The sequence below is a fragment of the Belonocnema kinseyi genome, chromosome 5, assembly GCF_010883055.1.
Source record: "Belonocnema kinseyi isolate 2016_QV_RU_SX_M_011 chromosome 5, B_treatae_v1, whole genome shotgun sequence".
Taxonomy (NCBI): domain Eukaryota; kingdom Metazoa; phylum Arthropoda; class Insecta; order Hymenoptera; family Cynipidae; genus Belonocnema; species Belonocnema kinseyi.
In genome coordinates this window covers 11,217,612-11,231,637 of record NC_046661.1, presented here as the reverse complement: position 1 = coordinate 11,231,637, position 14,026 = coordinate 11,217,612, and the positions used below count along the sequence as shown (strand labels likewise).

The 14,026-nt window shown below is 35.2% G+C and overlaps 1 protein-coding gene across 1 annotated transcript in view; it reads right to left on the bottom strand.

The window, feature by feature from the left end:
• Positions 1 to 11,692, bottom strand: part of LOC117172487 (cysteine--tRNA ligase, cytoplasmic) — a 172,487-nt gene extending 160,795 nt beyond the window's left edge. Inside the window, exon 1 of the mRNA XM_033360476.1 lies at positions 11,514 to 11,692. Coding sequence (XP_033216367.1) covers positions 11,514 to 11,692 — 179 coding nt within the window. The remainder of the gene's footprint in view (positions 1 to 11,513) is intronic.
• Between the last annotated feature and the right edge of the window lie 2,334 nt (positions 11,693 to 14,026).

Below are 14,026 nucleotides of genomic sequence, written 5' to 3'. Positions count from 1 at the left end.
TCATTGGAACGTGTGGGCAATATCGTGCATTCAGTTTTGGGCATGAAGAAGCTCTGCGCGCGATGGGTGCCGTGTTTGCTCACAGTGGACCAAAAACGAATTGGTATGACAACTTCTCAGCAGAATTTGGCATTATTTTCGCGCAAGCCGACCGAGTTTTTGCGCCTATTCATAACCATGGATGAAACCTGGATCCACTACTACACTCCTGAGTCAACGCAACAGGAAAAACAGTGGGTTCCACCAGGCCAAAGTGCTCCGAAGCGTCCAAAAACGCAACAATAGGTCGGAAAGGTTATGGCCTCCGTATTTTGGGATGCACATGGCATAATATTCGTGGACTATCTTGAAAAAGGTAAAACCATAACCGGAGCATACTATTCATCATTATTGGACCGATTGAAAATCGAAATCGCCGAAAAACGACCGCATTTGAAGAAGAAAAAACCGCTTTATCATCACGACAATGCGCCTGTTCATTCATGCTTAGTTGCACAAGCAAAATTGCATGAGATCGGCTTCGAAATGGTTCCTCAGCCACCGTATTCACCAGACCTGGCCACCAGCGACTATTACTTATTCCCTAACCTGAAGAGATGACTCACCGGTAAGCGTTTTACTCAAATGAGGAGCTCATAGCTGAAACTGAGGCGTATTTTGGAGACTTTCTGATCGAGTACTTTTCGGACGGTATCAAAAAGTTAGAAAATCGTTGGACTCACTGTATCGACCTAAAAGGAGAGTATGTTGAAAAATAAAACCGACTTTGGCCAAAAAAACGTCTCCGTGTTTCATTTTTCAGGGACTTATCAGACTGCCTAGTACTTGTTATTTTTAAGTATCTTCTGTGCAGTACTTTTGGGTATTCCGGCCTGCTCCTCTCTGGTCCGAAGACTGATAAGAGGATTTTCTTCAGACTCTAACTTGAGTTTCTCCCAATATTTGACGGAACGGTCTATCTTTTCCTGTGGTCATTCCTCGAGCAGCTATTCATTTGTAAGGCTATGAACCAACGCGTAATTGTTTGTCTAGGTCGAACAGGCCTTCCCACAAATTAATTTCGAAATTGTTCTCGTACTGATTCGATATTAAAATTTCGCCAATACAACTGAACAGATCTAACTCTTTCTCTACAGTATATTAATGATATACTTCAGCTCCATTAGCACCATTAACTAAATTCTTATCATTTTCCATAATTGATTAGGATATTACGCAACAAATGTATCAATGCACAGGTTAGAGCAACAAATTTTTGGCACCCTTAACCATATTATGGGCACGCCAAAAACTAAAGTGAATTTATTTCATTTGTATGCATAATTCATAGCGTTGAATAATAAATACATTCATTTTACGTAAAAATTGTGGTAAAATTCAATTAAGGCGAAACATGCTAAAAAAATGTATTATGTATGAAATCAGTGGAGGGTGACATCATTTGGGTCAAAAGCCCACTGAAGAGTTTAAATAAATACAAATATTCGAATTCTTTATAATTATTTTCTGCGTTGACTGCAAAAAATAAGTTAGCGGAGGGTCTGAAACTTTCGATGAGGCAAATTATTTTTAGTGTTTAATACGATAATAGAATTCCTTGAAATTTTGAGCATTGCTAAGAAAAGATTCATGGAGTACCCGAAACTTGCGAATAAAACAGCTTTTGAGAGGTAGCCTGTTTACTGTGTATATGTCAAGAAAATTCAAATTTTAAGCACGCTTTTTATCTCTCCTAAAGAATTGTCAAAATGGTGTTTATGTCCTCTAGGAAAGCCTTCCTAACAATCAAACTTTTCTATTCATAGAAAAAATTGTTTACGACTTTCAGAGGCGAAACTCTATAATCAATATCATGGCGTTCCACTGCAAGGAACGAAGGAAGCTAAAAAATCAAATCCTTCGCAATTCTTTCGGCGGAAGACTCATAGACATAATAGACATAATAGACATAATCGCTCTTGCGATTTAACCCTCTTGGATTACAGTGTATGAGGGTCCTGTAAAAAAGGTGAAGCTTAAACCTTCGATTATGTCGCTAGAATCGAGGAATTGAAATAAAAAGTTCATATTGTATGCCCATCAAAGCTTACTCCTATCGTACCAAGGAATAATAGATTGCAATTTCCAAAACATATTCAGTAACTGCATTGATCACCAGGGAGAACAATTTGAACATAATCTGTAATTTTTCTAAACATAGTATAGCACATACACATATACTTATCCATTGCGCCCATTTATTTAATTTTTTACGCATAATTCATAGCACTGAATAATAAGTACATGCATTTTACGCTAAAATGTTGGCAGGAGTCCATTGAGGCAAAAAATGCTAAAAAAACTTTATTTCCTATGAAATCAGAGAAGGGTGCCAGCAATTCGTGGGATGAGGGTTGATAAGAATTCCTGCTCCTACTCTAAACCGTCTGAAAATAATACCGTCTGATTGGAAGTAATCTTCAGAAACAAATCAAATCAAGTCGATCAGTCGGTTCAAACAAGATCTCTAAAATAAAATCGACCTAAATCATAATTGCCAGATAAAATTAAAAAATCAGACATTTTTATGAAGCGAGATTTCCCAATAATATGAAAGTCGCTTTAGGAATTTTCGATTCTCGCGGTTTTTAATATTTTTTTCGTTCTAAAGCAACCTCAAGAATTTAACTAAATACAAATATTTTAATTCTTTATACTTATTTTCTGCGTTGACTAACAGAAATAAAATAGTGGGAAGCGTGTTTGCTGTGTATCCCAAGAACCGTGCGCTACATCAAACTCGCTTATCTTCGTCCATTTTCTGTCCTCCGTCAATTCTGCTTCAATCGACGCGTAAAATGACGAAGCAATCAGTCTTTTTAATCAATCTTTTTACGCCTTAATTCAGTAATTTTGTATCTTAGAAGCATATGTAACTTAGTATATTTTCCTTTCCTAAATAGAAAATTCCCAATGCATAGAAAATTTCTTTTACCATTTTCAGAGGTAAAACTCTATTATCAATATGATGGCGTGTCCCTACATCGAACGAGAGATACGTTACTGCCGAAAATTGCCACAGCATTCTTTCCCTTTACAAGCGATGCCGATAATAAATATAGGAAAACATCCAATTGAAAAGATGATATCTGTAATCAAATTTGCGGAATTGGTGTCTTCATTTCTAACAGCATCATTTAAACTTGAACGAGAGCTCAATCAAATAAACTAAAATAACATTTCGAGTAGCTTTGAATTACACTCAAAAGATTTTTATTTTCTGATAACATACCAATAATAACGTATGAATTTAATCATTATACCTGATAAAATAGAAAATTATCATGTCCATCCTTTTAAAAGCTGAGATTCTGAAATATCTTAAACAAAAAGGGCCCTTCTACATTGCCTTCATTATTCTATATTTAGCCCATTAAATTCTAGATCACTTCCAAGGTGCGAAAAAAATCTTTTTTTCATGAAAAAAATTTGATCCTTAGTATCCAGATATCCTCTTGAATAAACCCTACCATCGAGGAGACTCGAAATTGATTTAAGGGGTTGATCAAACCCAATTTGGACATGAGGTTCAGAGAAAAGATTTCCTAAAATAACAAATTTCCTAAAAATGTTATTAATCAAAATTCACGCATTTCCTGTCATTTCGAAATATCTTTATGATACACTCTTTTCATCAACGTGACTCATAATTAATTTAAGGGGCTGATCCAACCCCAATTTATACATCAGATCCAGAGATAGCAATTTCAGAAATCAAAAAATTACTTAAAAAATTTGATTAAAAATGCTGGCTTAAGATATCGCTTCTAGATTTATTTCTGATACATTCCTATCATCAACGAGTCTCTAATAGATTTTAGTGGTTGATCAAACTATATTTTGAGATGACGTCTAGAGAAAATATTTTCTAAAATAACAAACTCCTAAAAACTATTAATTAAAATTCGGGCAAGTTATATTGCTTCGAGATATCTTTCTGGTACACCTATACCATCAAAATGACATAGAATTAATTTTAGGTGCTGATCAAATTTCAATTTGGAAATCAGATCTAGAAATAGCAATTTCCAAATTAGAACAATTTCTAAAGAAAATTGGACTTAAAATGCTGGCTCAAAATATCGCGTCTATATTTATTTCTGATATAATCGTATCATCAACGAGCCACTAATTTATTTTAGTAGTTGATCAAACTAAATTTTGAGATGACGTCCAGAGAAAATATTTTCTAAAATAAAAAATTCCCTAAAAACTGTATTAATTAAAATTCGGGCAAGTTAATAAAAATGGTTTGTAACAAATACATCGCATGATAATTTAAAATAAGTTTGATTAAATTTTTTTAGAAATAATAATCGCTGGGGCAATGGTGGCCCTCATCAGTGAGTTTTATTAAATAAAAGTAATTTAATTATTATTTTTCTGTTATTTTTCAAGCCATCTGTTTGTACGAAAAAATAAATTTCAACACAATTGTTTGTAGCAGAAAAATAATGTAAGTAATGAATTTTTCAGTTATCCTGAGGAAATATTTATATGAAATTAATTCTTTTAAACTTGAAAGTCTACATTAGTATCAATAATGAATTGTAAAAAAAATTGTGCAGATGTCAATTTATTCTATAGTAGGCAAATATACTTTGAATAAGTTTTATACTTAAATAAATTTTCGCAGCAATAAGAATAAAAATTGTCAAGAAACATTGCATTTGAATAATTATTCATTCAAATAATTTTCCCCTTGATTTTTCGTACACAAATTTTGGTTTAAAAAAGTTTTAGGTTTCTGAAACTGTTTCAATTTTTAAAGTAGAATATTATTTTCAATTCACCTGACCCCATAGCCAAAAGCTTACATCAACCATTTCTACAACATTTTTTATAAATGTTAAGTTCAATTGTTAAATTTTATAATAAACTTAGAGACGTATATTTAATACATAGTGAATTATCTTGGATCTTATAATTGATAGTCTGCAGGTTTGACTAAAAAACTATAAAATTCATAAGAAACATTTAAATTTATCGAATATACATGGCGTCCCAGATGTGATCGCTGTTGCCCCGTCGCTAACTCCACGTCGATTCTCTCTTCAATAACACTACGTTAGACTGCCGCTATCATAGTCGAGTTTAATATTCTATAACTCAAAAACTAAAACTTCCACTGATTGTTGAAAGAGGAATTTTCAATTGATCTATTTTTTATGTTATACAGCTATCTAAGTTCACATACTTGAGCCTGGAACACCCTGTATTAGTAGATAAAATTTAATTATACACGTGTCTCCCTAGATGTTCTCAGTTGTTGCGGTAAACAAATCTCCCGTACCTTTAATCAACTTTTGACCATTTTTTAGGTTTCTTATTTTTACAATATTTAGCACAAAAGCCACACTACTCATTCGACAGAACTTCATAAAAAAGTTAGGAACTTTATTTTGCAAAGTGAAAAAATGTAACCGAAAATGTCAATGAAAAGATGACAATTTCTTATAACACATAATAAAGGAGTTTTTTCAAAAGGATTCAATGATTATTTTTGTTTTCAAAGCGTAAAAAGTAATTGTGTTTGGTTTTCGGACACCGTAACATCGGATACCATAACCTGCTGTTCGCAGTCAAGGACGCAACAGAGCTGATCGAAGCCTTTTTCAAAATAATTTTATTAAAAACTAACGTAAATCGAGAATTAAACTTTGTGTACCTACATGTACTAAACACCAAAAATGCAGCGATTAGAATTTAGAAAACTAAAACAAAATTTTTTCTAACTTTGCATTTTTTTAACACAAATAATCTTCCATGCCATGATACGTGTAATGTGTTAATATTTTAAAGTATTGCTTTATTTTACATATAATCAGAAAAAATCACCCCATAAAAACTGAAAAAATTTGTATGTGCTACAGCTCCTCCAAGTGAGAATTAAGCATGAAGATTTATCGAGCCCCTTTTTTAAGGCATGAACTTAAGCATTATAAAAAAATGGAAATATTTTTCCAAAAAAAGTTGCCCTTGCCAAAAATTCCCTGTTTGTGGAGGATCACCCATTTAAAGAATTTAAAAATGAGGTTTAAAAGACTTGAAAGAAATAAAAATTAAGATGTACAGATTTTAATTTTCAAAATTTAATTGTTGCAATGCGAAAACATTGATATTTAAAGAACTTTAAACGTCTGATTTAAACTTGATAAACTATTTTTAATAAAAATAATTTATTACGAATAGATTAATAACACAGGCCCACAAAAAAAAGACCAGATCAGCGTATCCTTATGTATTTTGACCCGCTGAATCCGAATCCGAAATATAAAATTGGCTTGTCTTTTAAACCTAACCTCAAAAACACGCGAAAAGGCGGTTTTTCGCCAAATTCGAAAAAAATCGAAATTGGTCTGCCCGGCGGACAAGAGCAGTGGTATTCCTATTTATTTTGACCTGCTGAATCAAAATCCGCAGTCACAATTATCAGATTGGGTTGGTAAAATAGCCATTCCTCCTCTTCGGTAACCGATCCAATTAGTATCCACGCTGTACGCATATCCACATATAATAGAGATAACTACTGGATGTTTGCACGAGATATTCCTGACAGAAAACGAAAATGTAAAAAACAGCTGTTACACAGATCTTTAGAGAATAAGAGGAGTCGATATCACTAAAAATAGAATGAATTGTACTCGCTATTTACGCGCAGATGCTCAGATGCGGATCATGATGTTAAAGGAGCTTACATGACCCGGGTTTTGATACATCCCCGTCTGCACATCAGAGTCCGCCGTATTGGATTCTATATTTTGAATTTCGAAAATCTGACATATTTCGATTCAAATTTGGCGGGAAAACCAGCTTCTTGCGGATGCTTTTTGAGGTCAGGGATGAAACACGAGACAATCTGATATTTCTGTCTTCAAATTTGGTTTCATCGGGACCAAATACACAGGGATACACTGCTCTGGTCTGCCGGACAGACCACTTTCTTTTTTTTTTTAATTTAGCGGAAACCGCCTTTTTACGGGTGTTTGTTTAAGGTCAGGGTTAAAGCACGAGCAAATATATTTCTGACTTCGGATTCGGATCCAGCGGATCAAAATACATAAGGATACACTACTCTAGACCGCTGGACAGACGAGTTTCTTTTTGTTATTGGAATTTAGCGATAATCCGCCTTTCTAAGGGTGGTTTTTTGAGATTATGGTTAAAACACGAGCCAATTTGATATTTTTACTTCGGATTCGGATTCAGTGGGTCAAAATGAATAAGGATACACTGCTCTGGTCTGCCGGTCAGACAACTTTTTATTTCGAATTTGGCGGAAAACCGCCTTTTTATGGGTGTTTTTTGTGTAGCTAGGGTTAAACATGAACCAATCGGATATATTATGGCTTCGAATTTGCATTCAACGGGTCAAAATACATAAGGATACACTGCTCTGGTCCGCAAGACAGGCCCCTTTCTTTGTTTTCGAATTTGGAGTGAAACCGCCTCTTCACGGACGTTTTTTTAGGTTAGGATTAAAACACAAGCCAATCTGATATTTCGGACTTCGGATTCGGATTCAGCGTGTCAAAATACATAAGGATACACTGCTCTGGTCTGCCGGCCAGACCACTTTTATGGGGCCGTGTAAATAAACGCGGTTATTCAACTTCGAATCCAATAAAAATGTTATTTCAATTTAAAATATTCCATTTCTAACCCACTCAATTTATAATTTTGTGATTGAAGAAAATAATAATTTGGAAAATGTAACAATCTTAGACTGTCTATATTAAATGAATAAGTATAATAAAATATTCAAAGTCAAACAATTAGAAACTGAGTAGTTTGAGATAGAAAGTCTAGAATCGTTTCAATTTCACAAAATTAAATTTGTAAGTCAGTATTGTATTATACTGAATATTGATATGTCAATAACAGAAAAAGTTTTACTCTTACTTATGTGTCTGATTTGAAATTGCTTAAAATTTTTCAATTCAGAATATTGAAAATGAGAGAATGGATTTGTATTTTTTAAACAAAATTCTTTAATTCTTTGAAATTCAGAATGAATCACTTTGAGTTCAGGTTTTGGCACTTCAAATGCAGAAATTGTGCGCCTAAACAATTTGCATTATTTTATTATTAATGATTCCTCCCTGCGCGCATATAATCTTACCTACATATCACTTTTTCTGCATTCCGTGCAATTTTTAATATGCATTATAGGGGCATTTGGCACAGCCAAATATCTATATTACCGCCCTTGCTGTATAAGTTCACTGAATATTTTTGTTGACTCTAAGAGCTTTTTTTTCAAATAAAATATCGAGCTGAAACGTTGGAAAATGTAGATAGTACAATAAAGTATGTTAGGGTACTTCATTTGGCTAGGAACTTCACTAAAAATTATTTCCAAACAAATTAAAACTGGGAGTCCTTTTCACATATTTTTTCTAAACTTCGACATTTTTTGAACGTTTCAACTTTTTTTATACAGAAAACATCGGCCTCAAACTTTGTTATATAACGTACCTCAAAGTAGTTTCCTGTAGGCTCCTGTATTTCTCTAAGTTTGAGGCCGACATTTTAGGTACAAAAAAAGTTCGAACGTTCAAAAAATATCAGGTTCAGAAAGAGTTCTTTAAAGTACTTTATTGTGCTCTAAAACACTTTCCAGGGTATCAGCTCGATATCTTATTAGCAAAAAAAGTTCTTACGTTTAAAAAAATTAGTCAACTGATAAATTGAGGTCGGCAATTCAGGTATTTGGCTGCTCACATGCCCTTAAGTGAATTATCGGGAATGTCACCCTTATGAAGTATTAAACTGGGTCCGTATTAACCTATTTATTTTTAATGGGCTGTCCCCTAGTGAGGTAGACATTCTTTTTGTGAGAAGTGTTTTAACTTCTAATAGCTCGAATTATTTGTTTTCGTTAATATTTACTATTTCTACACACCCTAGTCACACTGTCAACTCGAACGACGAAGTACGAACCACTTTGAATGAGTCGCGATTTCGACATCATTGTGATACATTTCTCAACGAATAACCGTTCTGACTAAGTCGCGTGCCTTTATATCATCGCAAAATATTTATCATATCATTGAGCATTGAAAGAAAGACCTTTCGGCTGAGACTTTTGGTCATCGTAGAATTACTTTCCGGATAAAGACCGCCGGTTATACGTTCGTGAAAGAACTCACCCTTGAATTAACTTCCGATTACTCATGCAAGTAAACACATAAAAACATCCTGCAGAATGTCGTCGCTGATCTACAAAATAACGGATATCCAATCAACAAACTGATTGAGTTAATTCCGATTACTCGCGTAAGTAAATTTATATAAACATCTGGTAAAATTCAGTCGCTCTTCTACAAAATAACGGAGATCCAATCGGCAAGACACATTTTTCTTAACCTTTCTAGAGTAGAAAGGTATATGTTTTTATATTGAAACAATCCCCATAATATTGATAGTGACAAGCATACCTGCAACAAATACTTATTCAGACTTTACCAACCTAACGTAATGAGCAACACTGGTCTCTCTCTTCCTGAAAACTTCCATTCTAGCCTCACGTTTTGTTCAGGACGTGACAGAATTTAATGAAAATAAAAAAAAAAAAACTTTATAAAAAATTAGAAACATGTATTAATAGGTGTAAGACCTGATCTGATGAGTCGCCCGGCATGTACAATAAAAGCTAAATTAAAATACATTTGAAAGAAAATACACACGCGATAGCATTGAAATGGCGACATGCTGCACATGTGTTAAAACCTAAAGTAGATAAATCTACAGATAGTTTAGTAGACCTAGGGCATTTAAAACAAGTAGAAGTTTCGGATATGTACTCCACACGATCGATTACACTTTTGAACAAATTCATGGTGTTGTAGTTTATTCTGAACTAGATTTAACCCACGAATATATGTAATTTCCAGTTGACGAAGGCAGCGAAAAGCAGCTAATGATTACAACACATAATCGGTTATACAAATACACTGAAATTCCAGAAGGAATCTTATTCCAGAAGGAGTGCTTACGTGGAATTAACGGGCTTATAGCGTACTTAGATAATATATACATAATGGGTAAAAGCGAAGAAGAGCACGAGGCAAACTTGATAAAAACATTTGAAAGATTGGAAGAATGTAATTTACGAGCAAATTTAAAGAAATGTAAGCTTAGAAAACCGAAAATAGAAGTTTTAGGCTTTGTTATGAATAGGGATGGGCTACATCAATCTAATGCAAAAGTAAAGGCCATGGTAGATGCGACACAACCGAAAAATGAAAAAGAGCTTGCATCATTTCTAGGACTTGTAAATTTGTACGTGAGATTTCTAAAAAAACAGATCTGTTAATTTAAAACCTTTATACGACTTATTAAATAAAGAAATTCTAAGTTGGAATAACTCACGCGACAGAGCATTTAAGTGGGTTAAAAACGAGTTAAGTTCGCGATATTCTTTAACGCATTACGAAACGTGCGATTATTGATAAAGAGGCAATGGCCATTTTTTCCGGGTTTAAGCGTTTACCAATTTATATTCGGAAAAGAAATAACATTAAGAACAGATAAAAAAGCCGTTATAATTAATCCTAGATCCAAGGAAAGGCTTACCACAAACCGCAGACAACAGATTACAGCGTTACGCTTACTTTCTTTCTGGTTTCAAGTACCGTATAGAACATGTTAAATCCGAAAAAAATGCCACTGCACACACTCTCGCGACTTCCAGTGGATGATGATATAGATATATCGGACATGTATGATCCTATAAATTCGTTCATTTATTATTTTGAAGACAATGCAACAGCGTTCGACAATAAAATTTTAGTGTTAGAAAATAAAAAAGATGAAATTCTAAAACATGTTATACGCTATCTAACACCTGACTGGCCTAGTTTTAATGAATTGTCAGAAGAAATTAAAAAATGCTATAAAATTCGCTTTGAATTAACAGTGGAAAAAGGATATCTGTTTTGGGGAATACGTGCGTGCATTCCAGAATCAATGCGATTAGTAATTTTAAATGAACTGCACGGGACTCACTTCGGCGTTGTAAAAATGAAAATGTTTGCATGCTCTTATGTATACTGGCCAGGAATAGACGCCGAAATTGAAAATAAAGCAAGTAATTGTAAAACATGCTTAATTGAAACAAAAACGCCGAACAAAACTCCGCTAACAACTTGGCCGTTGCCAAGCAAGATATGGGGGCGTATTCACTGCGACTTTGCGAAGTTTGAAGGAGATATGTATTTAATTGTAATTGATGCTAATAGCAAGTGGGCAGAAATAGTAAAGTGTAAAAAAATACGGGTGCGAAAAGGCTATTCAAAGAATTTAAGAATTTGTTTGTTTCTTTCGGGTTACAGTTACACTGCGTTACTGATTTTAGTATTCCTTCTGAATTGAACAAAAAGAAATGCAGCATTTATACTGCCAGGCCGTTATTATTCATAAATCAGAGTGAGTGCAAGTTTTTTTATTACTAAAAAACAAGGCATATTTACCTCGCGTGACCCATATGTGAGGCATCATAAACTGTGGGACCGCAAGAGTACCATAGAACTCGATTACCATATTGTGGCATAAATTCTTCCTTTTGACGAGTTAAACTATTGTATAAACGTAGAACAGAAGTCCCCTTACGCACCGGTGGACTCCATGGTGGTTGTAACCTTTTCGCCATCGTCTGTAACATCAAAAAAATATTTTTAAATTATTTAAATACCCATTTTTTGATTGAAAACTTAATACTCCGTACAATAGTAGCCGCAGTTCTCAAAACTACTCAAGGACGGACGAGAGACTGAACCCTCTCTGGCTTTAAATAATAAATGCAAATACAGTTGAGTATGATAGCAAAGGCGGGTTACAAAAATCGGTGGGCAAAACCGACTTTTGCTATTAGCCCCTCTGTTTTCATTTACTAGCCGGGGAAGGATGCATGTCAAATGGGGCCGGAATGCATGTTTCTTTTCCATATATTTCACTTATTGAGTAACAATTTTTGTTTGACAAAGCTATGATTATTTTGACTCTAATTTTTTTAAAACTCTTCACAAATAGGTCAGCGTTTTTTCACTAATTTTTTTTGTGGGTATTGATATCGAGAATATATTCCATATGATTTTACCTTGCGCCCACGTTTTGGAGAAAAGAATCTTTTATCTTTTATGCAAAAAATGCACATTCCAAATTTTGACAAAAAGGAGATGATACGAAAAAATTCAAAATCACAAACTTGTTATCCTAGACAAATTCTAAAAAAAATCTGAGGCAGTGATAATTTTAATTTTTTTAAACAATTAGTCAAAGCAATTTTTTCCAAGATCGAAAAACGACAACGTCCCGCCCACCTCAAATTCTCGAAAACTCGCGTTTTTACATGCATGTGTTCAAGAACACATATTTGTTCAAAAATGTTATTATTTTTAGAAAAATACAATTTGTAGCCAACTTTTTTCATATATTAGCAAAGAAAAATTTTAAAAACGCAAAATAGAGATAAGTTTTAAGAGACTTTTTTTAATTCCTTGAAGAACATAACTTTTCTTTTTTGACCCCGTGTCCCTTCTTGCCGCACCTCCAGCATGATTTGGTCCGGTCAGGACCCTCACAGTTTGCTGCCATGTGGCCATGGCCCTATCAGTGATAACATCAGAGAACCTCCGTCTTTTTCCGAAACTTACAGGGCATCCATCCCACATTTAGATGTCTTGCTCGAAGGAGTCTCGACACCAGCTCCACATTGGCTTTAAGAAGTCTCCTGAAAGCCCTTTTACGTAATCTTCATCTTTATTTTGTCCGGGTTTATATCGCCGAAGTGGTTTCGAACGGCCTCCGTCACCGCCTCCACGTTCTATGTTGTGTCCTCGATCTCTGTGCTTGGGACGAGCTCCCGTACGGAATGTTTAGCACGGACTGCTTCGAGCAGAGGACACTTTCATCCTGCCGTCAGCTGCAGGACCTACCTCAACGAGGATTTCACCCTTCCTGGTTTCCCACAGATCTGATTTTGAAGCCAAGGGTGTCCAGATTTACTTTTTGTTTGTGGTCCTTCAGGACCTCGGCATAGCTCGATCCCTGAACCGGTTTAATTATAACAGCCTCACGTACAGCTCGCCTCTGCTAGTCCTGCTTCCTGATGATTATGGGTGCAGAAGTGGTCGCCTCTACATCATCTTCCTTTGGAGTTGCGGACGCTGCTATATTAGTGTGTGTCCTCGGTTTCTTCTTCGTTGGTTTGGTAAAGTTGGCCTCAAATGGACTCACATTGGGCTCCCTCACTCTCTTCCCATTATGGGAAGAGAGTTTGCACGGAATCTTTTTCCACCTGTGACACGTTGCTGGCTATGAGCCATGCCCTGCCTTCTTTAGCTCCTCACTAATCCCATTCCGTATCGGAAGGAACATATTTATTTTCCTGGTGCTGAAATCCTCAATATCGTTTAAGATCGCGCAATACCACAATCGCTCAATTCCTCGATAAGGAGTTCCACCTTCCTACTCTCCCTGACACCTCTAATTTTAACACCAAATTTTTCAGGGTTTACCTTTTGTTTGAGTTCCTTCAGGGCTTCAGCGTAACTCAGCTCCTCGGCCGGTTTTATGTGAACCGCTTCGGGTGTAAAGACCAACACGCACTCACACATCGCTTGAAGAATAAACATGTTTATTTAAGGCGCGTCAAACAGTTGTCAAATTCACTAGGGGCAAACTAAATCTAAACGACTGAGTTGTTGAACGCCCTATTTTAAGCACATAATCGAGAGGCGATTAAACCAGTCGGTTCAGCTTGCTTTCTCCCGAAAATTTCCGTTTTGTTGTTGCTTTGAGTTAATGAAAATTAAGTGTATTTTCTCGCATGAAAGTCGCGCAATCTATGCTGGAACACGGCAGTATAGTGAGGGCGAGGGGCAGAAGCGGAAAGCAAGGGACTCTCCTGTATCTTCAAATCTCCCTCAAACGGCTGTCTATTTGGCCACATCGAAACCACGTCTAAACGCATGAATTATTGTCC